We start from the raw sequence: 17,542 nt of genomic DNA, 5'->3' as shown, positions 1-17,542 counted from the left end.
ATCTTCATTGACCTTTCATAATTTATTAATTTTTTTTATAGGTAAGATGGTATTTCACACTTATGGTACCCGCTTCATGATGATTGTTTGTTATTATCAAGTTAAGACACTGATTGTTTCTCAAAAAAGAAGAAGTTAAGACACTGATTGGTGATAATAGCTTAATTTTGCATATTTATATAATTATTAGAAAGTATTATCATACTTATTTTGAGTTAATTCATACATTTTATAGTTAGTTTTGGAATAATGCTGAATAATCAATTTTGTACTTAATTGAATTTTAATGCGTGAATTTGTCTTTTGTAGAATAATGAAATTAAATAAATGGATTTGTGCAAAGAAGAAAGCTAATGGACTTTACTTTTACAAGGGCCATGATGAAATCAAAGAAGGCCAACCCAATTAAATTCGAGTCCAATTGAAGTAAAGAATCAAAGGAAATTTGCAACAAATCCAAGTCAAATTCAGATTAGTATTCCAGCCTGCACACCAGTTAGTATTTGGAGCATAACTTTCGTCTCAGATGTCCAATCGAGATGAATCAAGTTGGGCTGGAAAGTTAACTTAAAAGGGCTACAACTTTTTAGTTTACCAAAATTCCGAATTATGAAGTGAAATGGACTGCAAATGTCGGTTAATTGAAGCCTAAAAACTTAGGATTTTCTCCAAACGAGAATTCAACTTGTAATAGGATTCCTTAACTTATTTAAAGGCTCTTTAAGGAAAATTTAGAGGAGAGCTGCCATAGAACATAATTTAGGGTTTATTAAAGTTTCTTTACAGTTTTTAGAGTTTTATATGTATTACGGCTTGCTAGAAGTCTTGCTAAGGTAAAGGGTGAAACCCAACCGTTTATTAGTATGTTCTTAACAATTATTTATTGGTTTTAATGCTTATGTTATTATGTTTTTGATGGATTTACTCATCTATAAAAGTGTTTAGTTCTGTATAATTCTTTGATTTATCGTACACTTTGGGTGTGTTAAATGCTTAGTATTCCCTGTGAACTAATTCTTTAGTTTTGTTTTGCCTAAAATCAATCAATTTCATAAAACTACCTTAAACAATTAATTCCTGAGTTTTTATTGTTAAATCATCTGACTAAGATCATCCTTCGTATGAATTTTAGTTGAGTTATAAAATAAATATTGTTAAGCCTACCAATAGATGTGTTGTGTGTGGATCACTAAACCTTAGCGCCTTAATATATTGTTATTTTCTCTCAATTTAAATTAATTTTACTAAACCATCAAAAATCTCTTCAATTAAACTTTATTATTTTAGTTTTATTCTCTTGTGGTTTGCTAATCAATTTCCTTTTCCTTGTGGATTTGACCTCGGATTTACCAAGTTATTACTTCGCGACAATCCTGTACTTGAGAGTATTATTTAAGTTGTAGCAAGTTTTTGGCGTTGTAGCCGGGGATTAGGCAATTAGAGAAGCATTCCACTTCGTTTGGAAAGGTTTTCGGCATTAAATTTCTTCGTATATTTGGAAATATCTCTCCAACTCTTTTCTTTTTAAGTAGTTTAGTATTCCTTTAGAGCTTTTTTTCTTTTATTTTTACTTCTTTTTATTGTTAAAGGTATTTGTTTTGTTTTGTTTTGTTTTGTTTTTCTTTTTCTTTCTTGCTTTACTATTGCATGCGTGTTTGGTGTCGTGATAGTGATAATCGTTTGGTTAAAATTGAGTCTAATAATTTGTTTTGCAATTTATCTGATTCTTTCACACATTCTCACACACTTGATGCCATGGTGAACTTAGAGAGTAATCATGGTGATAAGAATAATTTAAATAATGAAAACTTCCATGCTTACCAACCCATTAGAACTTTTAGGGATTATTTGCAACCTACTAGGAGTAGTACACCATCATGCATCATTTTTCCAACTAATGCAAAAAATTTTAATTTTAAGCCCAGTATGATTTCGTGGCTTAGATTCTGAAAATCCTTACCTACACTTTAAGGAATTTGAGGAGGTATGTTCTACCTTCCATGAATAATCATGTAATGAAAAGACCATTAGGTTGAAGTTGTTCCCTTTTTCTCTTAAAGACAAGACAAAAACTTGACTTAATTCTTTGAGACCTAGGTCAATTGGTACTTGGCAAGAGATGCAAACTGAGTTTTTAAAGAAAATTTTTCCAATTCATAGGACTAATGCACTTAAAAGACAGATAATGAATTTTTCACAGAAAGAAAATGAGACATTTTATCAATGTTGGGAAAGATTTAAAGATTTGCTTAATGCTTATCCACGTCATGGCTATGAAACTTGGCATATAATTATTTTTTTCTATGAAAGTTTAACTCCAAAGATGCGCCAATTTGTAGAGATGATGTGCAATGGAGAGTTTTGGAATAAAGATCCTGATAAGGTTTTTGATTATTTTGATCTCTTAGCTGAGAATGCCCAATCTTGGGATACCATTGATACCTCAGATAGGTCTAGAGCATCCATTAACCCCTCTGGGTGTGGTAAGTATCAACTTAGGGAAGGTGATGACCTTAGTGCTAGAGTGCCTAGTATAACTAGGAAGCTTGAAGCCATGGAATTAAATTCAATGGAGTCAATATTGTGCCTAAAATTGATGAGGTTTGTAGAATTTGTTAGACCATGGAACACCCTACCAATGAATTTCCTACAATCCCAGCTTTTAAAGAGGCGTTGCATGATCAAGTAAATGCTATGAACATGGTGAAAAAATCATACTCTTCCCCCTATTCAGAGACGTACAATTCAGGGTGGAGGAATCATTCAAATTTTAGTTGGAGGAATGATGACGTGGTTGCACCTCCTACACATAGTTCTTAAAATTTTGTTCCCTATAATTCCCCTCGAAAGATGAGTCTTGAGGACACTTTGCAACAATTCATGCAGACTTAATCCACCATTAATAATCAGAACTCACAAGTTGTAAATGACATTAGGAGCTCTCTCGCTAAATTGACCACATCCATGAGCATAATAGAAAAGGGAAAGTTTCCATCTTAACCACAACCAAACCCTTAAGGTCAATTTTGTGTTGATGATTGTAGTTAGGGCTCTCCAGAATGATCCGAGACCCTACCCACCCGAAGAAACCGATCGGATCCGATTCGATTTCGGCTGACTTAACTACTCCGGCGATTAGTGGTAGATCTTCAACACCATAAATTGATTCCGGAAGATCGGTTTCGGTTTTCCTCCTCTAAAACTCGAAAAACCCAAACCGACTGAAGAAACACATAGTCTAGCGAAAATTTCCAGATTTTGGCCAAAGTTTTCTAGATCCCGGCGAAATAACCCAGATTACGGCTAAAGTTTTCCAGATCTAGGTGAAAAAACCCAGATTCCGGCGATATTTCACTTAGATCCGATGAGATTTTGACTGGATCTGGCGAAATCTCATTGAATTCGGTGAGATTTTCGTCGAATCTAGCAAAATCTCGTAGAATCCAATGAGATTTTTTCTGGATCTAAGTTTTTCTCACAGTTTCTTGCCGTCTTCTTAGATCTATGACTTCGACTGACCCGCCTGCCACCCGTTGATGGTTTAATTCGCCTGATCCAATTACTCCAGTGGTCGGTGGTGAGTTCAATGTTTTGCCACCTGATTTCAGCGGGTCGGTTTCGGGTTGGGCACATACTCGACCCAGATCGACCCGTGGACAGCCCTAATTGTAGTTCCTCTGAAAATAAAGTGAGTCAAGCTAAATCTGCAATGACTCTTTGTAGTGGAAAAATCATTGAAAAGATATTCCTAAAAGCAATACACATTATGAATCTTCCAAAATAAAGAGTAGTGATGAGGTCTTTGAGCTTGAATCTAATGAAATTGAAAGGTGTCCTATCCTTGCTCTTTTTCCCCAAAGGTTGATTTCTCCTCAAAAAGTGAATCAAAATTTTGAAATCCTTCAAGTGCTTAAGCTAGTTAAAGTGAACATTCCTCTTTTGGATGCCACAAAGTAAATTCCACCATATGCTAATTTTTTGAAAGATTTGTGTACTGTTATGCGTAAGCTTAATGTACATAAGAAAGCATTTTTGACTTAACAAGTTAGTGCAATCATTCAAAACAATAGACCTCCAAAGTTTAAAGATCTAGGTTGTCCCACTATTTCATGTGTGATTGGTAATTCAAAAATAGAGAAAGTTTTGCTTGATCTTGGGGCAAGTGTGAATCTTTTGCCATATTCAATGTATGAGCAATTAGGTTTAGGTGAGTTAAAACCTACTTTTATAATTTTACAACTTGTCAATTGATCTATGATTGTTTCAAAGGGTGTTGTTGAGGATGTTTTGGTTCAAGAGGAAAAATTTTATTTTCCTTTTGACTTTATTATTTTGGACACGCATCATATTTCTAATGCTAATTCTCAAATATTTGTGATTTTAGGATGCTTATTTCTTGCAACTTCTAATGCATTGATAATTGTAGAAGTGGAGTCTTAAAATTATCTTTTGGGAATATGACCTTGAGCTTAATATTTTTAATACTTGTAAGCAACCTAGGAATGAAGAGGATGTGCATGAAGTTGACTATTGGTTTTTGGTTTAGAATGAAACTGAACCATATATTTCTTATCTAAACATAAAATACTTTATCAATTGAGTTAATTAGAACCAATTGATTTATTAATTATTTTATTAGTAACTTCAAAACCTAAAGAGATGCAATTTATTTTGTTACTTACGATAAAAATCAATTGCTTTTTTCTCTTTATTTTTTCGTGAATGTACCTATGAAAGGATTTTTTTTTTTTTTTTCTCACAACTATGGAACAACAATTTTTTTATTTTATTTTTTTATTTTTGAGAAACCTGGACAACAAAGTTGGTATTCAAAAAATTGTAATTTACCTTATGTTATAATAGTCTATTTAATATTGTATTTAGATACCGTTTAATTTTGTTAGCGGTTTTAATTTGTTCACGTGTCATTAAAAGTTTTAGATATCACACGGTTTACGAAGTTGCATCCTTAGTACTTGACATGGCTTTAATGAGAGGTTAAAATGACAATATATGTGACTTCCAAGTTCCAACCCTTCATTTTTTTTCAGGCCATGTGTCAATAACCCTCAATCATAGTAGACTACTTCTTGTGTGCATTGTCATCTATCTCAAGGATGCGATAGATGATCTTATTCTTTCTATAGTTAATATATTTGAGCTCAGTATTCCATATTGTGTGTCATGTAAACCTAGATAGAACATGTTTTAGTCCATACATCTATTCTACTCATATTCTCCCTAATTTTTTCTAATATAATGTTTATGTTCGAATTCTTTTTCTTAGATCTTTTCTTCTTTAAATTTTGTAAGGGGGAGAAGAAATGTTTATTAGTTTTCTATAGATGACGTGTATTCAATTTTTGTTTTGTTTTTTTATTTATTTTTAAAATCATATATTTGACATGTGCGAATTTAATATATGGTAAAATAAAAAACTAATGACATGTGGGAATCTAACACACACACATACACACACACACACATATATATATATATATATTTTGTGGGTTCCAGTTAGCTCAACTGGTAAAGTTTTTGATAATTGTATAAAAGTTCTGGGGTTCAATCCCTGCTTACATTAAAAACTGATTAGTGCCTTAGTCTGATGATAAGAGTTATCATTAAGAGCGGACGCCATAGATTGAAACTTTTTCCAAAAAAAAAAAAAAAAAACATATACTTTTTTTTTTCCCTTGTATGAGCTTGTGAATTAAGTAGGTATCATTCCACAAAAAAAAAAAAAAAAAACATATACTTTTTTTTTCCTTGTATGAGCTTGTGAATTAAGTAGGTATCATAATTCATGAATGTTTTCAAAATATCATTGATTTTGAATTTTATGAGAAAACTATTTGTTATTGTAAGGATTTAAGAATCATAGTTTGTGTTGACAAACATGTGATCAAAACATGTCTTGTTATAGTTCTTAGAGTCTATAAGTTTGTCAAGACAGGTGCTCAATGTCTTGCAAATTAGTGTGCAAGTCAAGGAATTTCGATTCATCACGATTCATTCTTGACCAATTGAATACTTTCAGAGTCAATCAATCGAATTGAATTCTCGGCTAATTGAGTTGCGCTTTCACTGAACTGCAATTTCAACTCATTAGTCCATCAAGTATTTAGGGTTCAATTCTACTTGACCTAGTATATAAGTAAACCCTAATACATGTCCAAGAAGAATTTTGGAGATGCTCTTATATAGATTTAAAGGTTCTGTATCTTGTACTCACAAAAGCCTTAACCAGTGATCTTACGTCATCAATTTAATATTGGTGAGTTGTAGTTGCTACTATTCAATCATCAAGTGTATTGAATCTAAAACGTTCAAGGGTGATCTTTTAGTCATGCACTAGAGGTTCATGTTGTATGAAGTAGGTTGCTATCAGAGGCTTCTGTGGATCTCAAAACTCAATTTAGTAATTGTTGTCAAGTTTACGAAGAATATGATTATACAGTCTGAAAACTTTCATCTGTTAGTGAATTTGGTTCCTTAAGATTGTTAGGTCTAATCCTTCTAATTTTTTTACTGTAGGATAGTTGGTTCCATTAGTTTTAATTCTTGGGTCAATATATCATTTCTTATTTACTTTTCTACTGTCCAATTGATATATTAGTGATTATTTGTTTTTTAAACCAAGGCCTTGCTTAATTAATTTAATAAACAACTTGGCTGTAAAATTGACCAACAACCACTTTGACAGGTGTCTAAACTCAACAATTATTTTCATTAAAAAAAATGCCTATATATTTAATTTGAGTTGGGAAAAAACTTTAATTAATTCGTCTTTTGAAGGAAAATGAGTTTTGCTTGGTTGAAGATTTGAACTTTACTAAATTGAAGTTATGGGACATTGATCTCATTTTGAATATTTTTGATATTCTGTAAACAAATATATTTGTATGGGATTTTTGGATTATTTTCACGAAAGTTTGTGTAGTTTTGAAGAAAAATTCATTTCATAATTATGACAAAATTGTGAACATTTTTTTGTTGTAAATAGTTAAGATCGGCAAGCCGCTTAATGATTTTCTCTTAAGGGTTTGTATGCTATGCATAATGGAAATAATTCCTTGATTGTAATTATGGTGGATAGAAATCATATTTTATATTGTTACTATTTGTGAGGTTGATAAATAGTTGGAAAATGATGTACGAGTCCTAAAATGTGACAGTGGTAAGGAACTTAATGAAAACTATCTTGAATACATTGCCTTAGCATAGTTTTATTGTAATATCAATATTATCAATTTAGAATACTCAACTGTGGCAATTAGTGCCACAAACATAATAAAATTTTGTATTTTTTGTTTTCCCTTTGTGTATTAACACCATTATATATAATAATAATAATAGGTGAAGCAAAGAAAAACTCAAATTGCAATTCTAAATTAGAACTCTAATTTTGTGCCATGTGTTTACATCTATGTGGCAATCAGTTCATAATTATTCTTCCAATTGTTCATCTAGAATCTGAAATTGAAGTTGAATTTTGCTCTATGTGGCTAAATGTATGTGGGCTCATTTTCATTAAAATCACTTCTATGTATTGAGTCAAGTGAGTTACTGTGCTAATTAAGTTTTTTCTTGATTTTGCAGTCAAACGTGAAAAACAAAGAGGCTATTTTTATACCCAATGAAATCACTGATTTCAAAAGAGATGGGGAGGGAGAGAGTCTTAGAGATTTCTTTGGAAACTTTCATTTAATTCTTTTAATAATGATTGTTTCCTCCTTTGGTTCAGACCTACCAGGTCTAAGTACTGCAACATTTGTGATTGCTGTGTTGCTTGCTTTGACCATCATTGTGGATGGATGGTAAAATATCAAACTATTTTGTTTATTATTTTTTAATTGTTTGTAGTGAGATGGTTTGTTTTTTAATTGTTAAATATTACTTTCAATTTCTACTTAGCTCTTCATTGGTGCAGAATAATTGTATAGGGGAGAGAAACATTGGCTACTTTATGGCTTTTCTTTTGTGGTGAGTAATATTTGATTTGCAACAGAGTTTATACTTTCTAGATATATGCTATGGTAAATAGCCTCATCTGGCTACATAAAATGTTCATTATTTTAGTTAGTGCCTCCCTCTTAGAAGATGTTGATAATGAGGGGTAGCAAATCTATCTCTACAGCTAATGTTATGAGATGGGCCTTTGAACAAAGCTTTAATTTTCTTCTGTTTGGAAATTTGACCATTTAATCCTCATGTCCAAGATTGTGAGGTGATTAGGAAAAAGAAGACATACTTTCTATGCTATATAAAACTTTTGAAATTCATGGCACAGTAGTGGAGAAGTTCTTTTTTTTTTTTTTTTGGTAAGAAGGATAATATCATTAAAAACTAGAAAGTAGGAATACAACGATCAAAAGCCACCCCAGCAGAATCTAGAATAAGTAACAAGGAGCCTTCCACTGGGAGGTCTAAGAAAACGACAAAATCTTGGGAAAGCAAAGCCCCCCCTTATAGCTAGTGCATCAGTGCATTTATTCGCCTCTCGATAGCAGAGAAGTACCAAACTATTTTCTTAACTTTCGTTCCAAGTTTTAAATAGCATCAATCAGTGAGAAGTTTCCTCGATGTTTCTTCCATATTTTTGTATCAATTATTGTAACTTTATTTGAGATGTAAGGCAATATGTTGTATCTGTTTGTTCTTCTCTGATTTTTATTTTAAGATTGTTTTTCAGTTTCTATTTATTTTACATGCTTCTTTAACGATTCGCAGGCATTTCCTTCTCTGCATATATGGAGCAATTACCATTGGACCGATTCTTGCTGGAATATTAAAAGAATTAAGAGTTATATATATTCTAACTGGTAAAATTCTGATTTGTATTATATAATTTCAAGTTTATGGCTCGTTGCATCTGAGCCTAAATGTGACGTCTTTTTCCCCGTTTATTTGTTGTAGTTTATTATGGTGTAGAAAATTCTTTTTTTTAAGTTTAGCTCCACATGTTGTACAAGTGAGTGCTCTATTTCCCTACTTTTTTTGTCATGATTTGATATCTCTAGATTCCTCCTCAACTAAAGGTCCACTATGAAGAAACTTAAAGGAAGAATAATCTTTAATTGTTTTAAGGGCATATTTGAATTCTTCTCTAGCCACCTAGCACCTCCCCCCTTATAAGTTCTTAGTGGAGGGTAAGGTCATGGGTTCAAGACCCACTGGGTGCAATAAAAAAAAAAAAAAGGTTTCAGTAAAGGTTTACTGTTGTCATGTTGATGATTGATGATTAATGGCATTGAAAATTCTTTTCATAGTTTAGCTCCACATGTTGTATAGATGAGTAAGTTTTTTCTTGATTTTGCAGTCAAACGTGAAAACCAAAGAGGTTATTTTTATACATAATGAAATCACTGATTTTACAAGAGACAAGGGGAGGGAGAGAGTTGTAAGGCACTGTGAAGGAGAGATTAAGGAGCACCACCATGTTAGACCATCTCCCACCTTCAACCCAGCCTCTTGCCACCAATATATACTGCCTGAACCACTATTGATACAGGTATCTTTAAACATTAAAAATTGGTATCAAATATGATTTAGGTTTTGTTATTTTGGGTTGATTTTTATTAATTTAGGTATTTGGGTTATTGGTTTTGATTAAGTTTGAATGATGAAGAAATAAAGGGCATGATCAAAGACGTTTGAAACCCATTTAGCTTAGGGTTGACAGCCATTGAAGGTATTGTCGAGAAACAAGGAATTTTCTTTGCTTAAATGTGGTTTGGTTGTCATCCTATGTGATGTTCTTTTCTTCTTCTTCTTCTTATTTCAATTCATTCTCTGAATTTTTTTTTTTTTTTTTATCATTTGTTTTTTAATTCCTTTTGATTTTGGTGTCTTTTTTTTTTTTTCTTCAAATTTTCGTATCTACTAGTTTTGGTGTCAATGTTAACTTCTAATTTAATGAATACTCCAAATTGGATTGAGTATTGCACGCCAACTATTTGATTTGTATTGCCCTTTTCTTATTATAATTATGATTGTTGTTTGGAATGTAAAATTGTATTATTATTATTTTTTTTTCTATTTATCTACAGGGGACAAGAACGAGGCACTCCATACATATAGTAGAACTCTTGCAAAGGTCTATTTCTACTCTCTTTTGTGAAACTTTATTTCTTCTGCCGTTGCACCACCAGAGCCATTATTGGGTAGGTTCCTTTGACTCTCTGTTGTTTTGATTTTAATATCATTTATCATTAATTTATTTCAAGTATAGAGTACCTATGAGATCTTGACTGCACTCTTTGTTAATGTTTCTTTATTTATTTTTGGGTTTTTAGGTGGAAAGGTCAAGCCTTTGGGACAACCCAAAGTCCAAGAAGAATGGGTACGGTTAGGTCTATTTTTCCCTTTATTGAAATCCTATGAATTTAGACTTAACTAAGTCTTTTAAATATGAATAAACTTATGATTAATAATATATCCATTCCTGTGCGGTAGCACGGGTTACATACTAATATATATTAATAGGTAAAACTGAGAGAAAATCTAATTAGGTTCTAAATTGGATTCTAATTGTTGTCTAATTTTGTGTCACGTGTCCTATTTAAGTTTTTTTTCTTTTTTTTTTTATTATAAATTTTTATACTAGGTGAGTTAATGAGGTACAAAAGACGAAGAGTCTAATATAAATAAATTGTCAAGAACTCAATAGAAAAGAAAAAGAAAAAAGAAAAAAAGAAAAAATAAGAAAGAGTAAACTCATGTGTATCCAAAAGAAATTAAAATAAATAAAAAACAAAAGGGAGAGAGAATAATTTTTTTTTGAGTAAACAATAATACTTATTAGAACACATACGAAAATAGTAATATTAGTGTTTTAAATTGGGTTTATAATATATTACATAATCAAAGTACAACTACAAAATGACCTAATTTGAATTCATATATGTGTGTAATTGTAATTTTTTTTTAATTGTACTGTGCATATGCACGGGTTAGAGCATCTACAATAGTGGTGCTAAAAAGCTATTTTTAACACCACAAACTACAAATATTGGGCTGCATTAGTGTAGCTATGTCTAAATTTTTTAGCTCTTGAGCTACTGTGCATTGCCATCTATAGTTGTGAATTGTAGATGGCTATGCACCCAAATAATATTTTTTATTCTTCCTTTGCTTTAAAATATTGTTTTAATTCATTCAACACGTTTTTCTCTCTTAATCTTTCTTCATTGAGCTTCTCAGACACCTCTTTCTTCTCATTCTCCCTCAATTCGTTCTTCATTGAGCTTCTCTACCTTCTATCTCTCTTTCGTGCCTCTCTGAGTAAAACGTCACCGCCTTGCCATTGATGGGTCGCCATCTTGCCGTTGACGGGTCGCTGTCACACCGTTGAGGATCACCGTTGTGCCGCTGGATGGATTGTCGTCTTGCTGCTGATGGGTCATCGTCACGTTGCTGATGGATCGCGTCATGCCATTGGATGGATTGTCGCCATGCTGCTGGGTAGATCATTGCCGTGCCTCCCCTTTTTGGGTGGATCGTGGTTGTGGGTTACTAGATTTTGTGGTGGGTTTGGGTGTGTATGAGTTTGCATTTGGCTTGTGTTGGCTTTCGATGGGATTGGTGGTTAGTGGCGNTCAGCTCAGTGACAACAGTTCACAGGCCTCATCCCAGACTCATTGATGTCAATTGCCACATTGAGAAACGTTTCCTTGGATAACATGAGCTCCAAGGGCTCACACAGTTCCCATCTAGCGTGACTAATCCACTCTCGGTAATAGCTTCTGTAAAAGCACCAAGGTCCTTGTGATGACCAAAGTGACTACATTGCTTGAAATCGCTGCAGCATTTGGGTATCCAGCAAGCTAGCCAATCTTGGACAGGTAACGGCTGCGTTGGCTTGGACTTCCATTATCTGCGACTCACAGGGTAATATTATCACTATCAATTTTGCTAAGCAGCAATTTGTTGGGACGATCTCTCCTGCTTTGCAAAACTCACATCGTTGAGGAATTTGTTTCTGGGTGATAACAATTGACGGGTTCCATTCCGGATGCTTTGACCAACATAACAAGACTTCAGGTTCTGATGTCTCGAACATAACCTTTCTGGGTTGTTACCAAATTTGGAGATTCTGTGAACCTAACTACGACCGGTAATCCGTTGATTGGGATGAATAGCACATGTCTGGTGGAATAAAGCTGGAATGGGTCAAGTGGTGCTTCCGTCTTGCCTGGTATGATTGCTGTATAGTTATTGCTGTGATCATATTTGTTGTGGTTGTGTTCTTTATCTCAATTAAATGTTATGTTAGTAGCAGGCATAGGAAAGTTTGGAGGAGTGGTGAATCCTGAAATGGAGGTACAACTAGTGTACCGAATATTGAAATTTCGATTGAAGTTCTAAACAGGTGACAACAATTTCAATGAAGATAACATTCTGGGTAGGGGAGGTTTTGGAGTTGTCTACAAAGGAGAATACCATGATGGGACTAAGTTGCTGTGAAAAGGATGGAATCTGCTGCAAGGGGTTAGCAAAGGATCAATGATTTTCAGGCAGAGATTTGGTCCTTACTAAAGTGAGGCATATTCATTTGGTTTCTCTTTTAGGGTGCTGCAGTGATCAATGGTAAACGAGAGGCTTTTGGTATATGAGTATATGCCACAAGGGACGTTTAACACAACATTTGTTTGATTGGGTGAGAATGGGTGGTCACCTCTTACTTGGAACAGGACAGAGGTTCAGATAGCGATAGCGATGTGGCGCGAGGAGTGGAATACCTGCATACTTTAGCTCCCCAAATTTTCATTCATAGAGATTTAAAGCCTTCAACATACTTTCTTGGGATGATATGAGGGCCAAGGTTGCAGATTTTGTTTGGTTAAAATTGCGCCTGATGGGAAGAGCTCTGTATCGACGCGAGTAGCTGGGACTTTTGGTTATCTTGCACCAGAATATGGAGTAACTAAAGCCTAAGTTTTTATGTTCTTTCTAATTGAATTTGATAGAGTATAGTGATAAATGGTCGTTCAAAACTTGGACAATCTCCCAAAATATTTGCATAATCAGGGTGAATCATATTACTGAGGTAGTATCAGTATAATGTCAGCCAGAGACAGACTTAGGATTTTAGCTAGTGAAAAATTATAAATACATAAAATCATTGTTTCAAATATATTAAGATGCAATAATTTGCCCGTAAAGACAAAAAAAAAAAAAAGTTTAATACTGGCTAGTTAGGATTTTTTTTTTTTTTTTTTTTTTTGAAGTTAGAGCATTCACAGCAGTGCTAAAATTTTAGCTTTTAGCACATCAAAAAGCTACTTTATCTATTTTGCCATATCACTTTCAATACACATAATATCAAATGTTCTATTTTTTTAAATCATTTATTTAAATAATATAAACATCTCATTAAATTATAAAGAAAGAGACAGAATTTGAGTTTTTAATTGAAGGAAAGATAATATCTTAATAAAATATTGTATTTTATTTTTAATAACTTGTTACAGTCAACTGGTATTGTAGTTACAAAAAATTTAGTTTTAGCTTCTCCAATAATACATGATTTTTTGATTCTTTGGTTGTAAAATAATTTTTTTTGCCCAAATACAATAACTATTGTGAATGTTTTTATGTTTTTGTTAAGTTTTTGGGTTAAATAATTGTTATTTGGTGAGACTAATTAGGCTTTTCGAGGAGAAGAGAGTCTAAGGTTTTGGAAAGGGGTCCAATGACAAAAATTAAATATATAATAACTAAAAAAAAATTGGACCAGGGGCTCAGGCCCCACCTGGGTTTGGCCTTGATGTCAGCTGAAACTTCTCTGATACTTTTTTTTTTTTTAGGGCCTAACCTTTGTAGTTGTAGACTGGGGTTCTAAAAAGCGAACATTAGGCGTACACAACCAATGTGGGATAAATATCCATACTTCTAGACACACACAATCAATGTGGATAAACATCCAACTTTTTTTTTTTTTTTGAGTAAACAATAATACTTATTAGAACACATACGAAAATAGTAATATTAGTGTTTTAAATTGGGTTTATAATAATTACATAATCAAAGTACAACTACAATATGGCCTAACCTTTGTAGTTGTGAATTGAGGTTATAACAACGGACACTAGACACACACAAGCAATGTGAGATAAACATTCTCTATTTTTTTTGAGTAAACAGTAATACTTATTAGAACACACACAAAGATAGTAATATTAGAGTTTAAACCAGGGTTTATATACATTATATAACCGGAGTGCAACTACAAAAAGGTCTAACATTTGTAGTTGTAGACTGAGATTATAAACAGTGGATACTAGACACACACAACCAATATGGGATAAACATCCTTACCTTTTTTTTTAGTAGACAATAATACTTATTAGAACACACACAAATATAGTAATATTAGTGTATAATGATAATGCTGTAAATATTCTCTCATTCTTGTCATTGACGAAGGAGCTAGTGTTATTAGTAATTTAGTAATTTAGTGTTATCAGGAATGAATGGGCTGGAGTCCACACCACCCCCCACCCTTTTATGTCATTTCCATATCAGTTCTCATGTTTCTTAGGTCTACTCTACATATATTCTTCTAGTAACATTCTTTGATCTCTATCATTAATGCATTGGATGCCATGCAAGTCTCTTTATTTCATTTACCTAGTCTTAACAAGTTAATAAATATTATTTTCTTCATCCCTACCTACCAACTTGATATATAATTCCTTGTAAGTCTTACATTTTGCCTTTAGATTTTTGTTATGAACTCAAATTTAAATAATTAGAAATATAGATGATGAAATATTGAATTTTATAAAAATTTTTAAAGCATCAATCACTTAGTATGCAATTTTCCAGGCATGTTGTTATATTTCTAACACTTTTATATTTTTTTATTTTTCTCAATTATATCTTGGTTGATTAATTAATGGAAAAAAATCATGAAGAAATTTCAAAAAAATGGAAAAATATTGAGAGCAACTAAGTAATTAATCTAAGAATGAAAAATAAATTACAATTTACATTTACATTTTTTTGTTGATAATTGCATTATTTTACATGTATTTACTCATACATATTAATATTTTTATGATTAATTCCATTCATGTATTATAATTTTTCCCAACCTCCCAACTTAAATTTTGACTATGCCACTATATACCAAGGAAGTCAATTCCGTACTGTACCGGCTGGTACGGCTGGAATTTATCCTACCGGTGCCTCTGTTGGTACAAAAATAAGGTTGTTTCGTTCCGGAAAATATACCGGCCTTACCGGGTCATTTCAGTTGTACCGGAGACTTATATCGATTTTGGCCTGTAAATTCATACCGGAAAAGAAAAAGAAAAATGTTTCTTTCTCACTCTCACCTTCCACCGGCAACGATCTCTACATTCTCGACCTCAAGTTGGGGCCGTAGACTAATTTTGGCTGCTGCTGCTTCATCTTCGTCTTCTTCTCTCTCTCTCTCTCTCTCTCTCTCTCTCTCTCTCTCTCTCTCTCTCTCTCTCTCTCTCTCTCTCTCTCTCTCTCTCTCTCTCTCTCTCTCTCTGCCCGTCTAACTTTCTCTTTCTCTCTCTCTCTTTCTCGGTTTTTCAAACCTCTTAAATGATATTTAGCATGCCCAAGAAATAGACTTAACCGCTAGCATGTTTTAAAACCCCTTCAAATTGATATTTACTAATAGTTGTTACTTTACAGCTAGCATGATTTGACTTTTCTTACCAAATGAATTGAAATTTTAAAAGCCTCACGTGATGGCAAATTGGTTCCTATTTTTAATAAAATATAATATTAATTTGGGTGTTATTATTTTTTAATAAATGTATCTATTACTTTTTATTGGGCTTGGATTAGATTTTTTTTTTTTATTTGAGAAGGGGTTTGGATTAGAATTAGATGTTAAGAATTGAGTCATTGACAATATGGTTATATAACTTATATTTATGAGATTTAATCAATAAAACTTAAATTAATGAATGTATATATATTTATGTATAGCGGTAAACCCGAAACGGTATACCGGTATTGACCGGTACCTGAAATATATGGTACCGCTGACCAAACCGGTACAGCCTTCGGTATGGTATTAACTCCCTTACTATAGACATATAATCGACTTTGACTAATTTATTAAAGATCTATAAATGACTCTACGAATTGAGGCTAGGGCTTCTTCTTGTTGTACATATATAATCTTTTTTCCTCATGTGCTTGTGTCATACCAAGTATGTTGACACCAATGTTCCCCATGAATGATTATTTTCTAGTTAGATGTCACTAGTTGAACCATTTGCAAGTTTGTATGATGACTTCCTTTCCTTATCAACAGCTACAGGAAGAGTGACCACCAAAGCGGATGTTTATGCATTTGGAGTGGTTTTGATGCAGCTGATTACTGGAAGAAGAGCAGTAGACGATACTCTGCCAGATGAGAACCCTCATCTGGTCACATGGTTCTGCGGGATTCTAAACAACAAGGAGAGCATCGCCAAGGCAATTGACCAAACTATTAACCTTGATGAGGAGACCATGGAGAGCATATACAGAGAGGCTGAGCTAGCAGGACATTGCACTACTCCCAAGCCATACCAAAGACCGGATATGGACATGAGCCTTCCTCAAGTTCTACGAAGTTGGCAAACGATGTAGAACCAACAACTCTATTCTAAACGCCTATATACATATTAAATTCTTTGTGTAAGAGCCAAAGATATGTTTTTCTTTATTTTTTTTCTTTGTTGGAGTAATTTATACTTGTGGGGAGTGAATTAATATAGTATCTCTGTGAGAGCTGAGAGTTAGAACTTTTATATTTTGCATTGCAAGCATTTTCATTATACACTCGGGCAACAAAGGTCAAACAAAATGTCTAGGTAGACACTAGATCAATTGAGATTCTCATACATATTTAAAACATGTATTTTAATGATTTGACCTTTAATTTTCTTTCTCTTGGTAAACTAAACCCTATCTATTTCACATCCTATCAAATTTCAGTTTAACCATAACTTTGATTCCAACATCTTTCACTCATCAAATCAAGGTAATCTCATGATATTTTCTTGCATTTACATCATAAAATCATTTAGATTCAAATCTAGGTTTATGAATTGGGGTTTTAACAAGTACTAGTCGCTAACTCATACGATGCACGGGAAAACTATTAAAAGTAAGATTCGAAATAAATTATTCACAAAATTATGGTATTAGAATGTATTAAAATTCATGTAATTTAAGTATCCTCTAAAATAAATACTTAATAAGAACTTTTTCTACATTTTTTATAATAATATTAATAATGTAAATTTTCAGTTAAGTTCATATATTACCTTGCAGAGAAGTGCATAATATTTGCCTATAGTATCTATACATTGCTATATATTTCTTCATACATTGTTATATATCCTACTTAAACACAATCTATATTTGGATATAGATTACTGTAAGTTTCTTTAAGATCTTCTCTCCTCTTGTTAAAAATATTTAGTATTCTAAAAAAAAAAATTCTATATAATTAGGAAATTGTCTAAAAGTCAAACTAAATTAACCATTGTTTTTTTTTGGA

The 17,542-nt window shown here is 32.7% G+C and overlaps 1 protein-coding gene and 1 non-coding gene across 2 annotated transcripts; one reads left to right on the top strand and one right to left on the bottom strand.

The window, feature by feature from the left end:
• Window positions 1–2,167: 2,167 nt before the first annotated feature.
• LOC111993350 (small nucleolar RNA R71) lies at window positions 2,168–2,274 on the bottom strand. The gene has a single exon (XR_002880958.2). It is a non-coding gene; the product is annotated as a small nucleolar RNA R71 (small nucleolar RNA).
• Window positions 2,275–2,323: 49 nt separating this feature from the next.
• On the top strand, window positions 2,324–16,789 carry LOC112005593 (receptor-like kinase TMK4). The gene is given in 21 exon segments (XM_065765417.1): window positions 2,324–2,483; window positions 7,748–7,820; window positions 7,918–7,986; window positions 10,299–10,350; window positions 11,619–11,682; window positions 11,685–11,735; window positions 11,738–11,821; window positions 11,824–11,946; window positions 11,949–11,993; window positions 11,996–12,208; window positions 12,211–12,373; window positions 12,375–12,457; window positions 12,460–12,525; window positions 12,528–12,592; window positions 12,595–12,636; window positions 12,638–12,659; window positions 12,662–12,717; window positions 12,720–12,789; window positions 12,792–12,836; window positions 12,839–12,922; window positions 16,304–16,789. Coding segments are annotated over 21 exon segments (1,953 nt in total). The 3' UTR covers window positions 16,627–16,789.
• Window positions 16,790–17,542: the final 753 nt, after the last annotated feature.

The sequence above is a fragment of the Quercus suber genome, unplaced genomic scaffold (assembly GCF_002906115.3).
Source record: "Quercus suber isolate HL8 unplaced genomic scaffold, Cork oak 2.0 scaffold_625, whole genome shotgun sequence".
NCBI lineage: Eukaryota > Viridiplantae > Streptophyta > Magnoliopsida > Fagales > Fagaceae > Quercus > Quercus suber.
The sequence above is the reverse complement of the archived record's forward strand: the minus strand, read 5'-3'. Positions and strand labels throughout refer to the sequence as shown.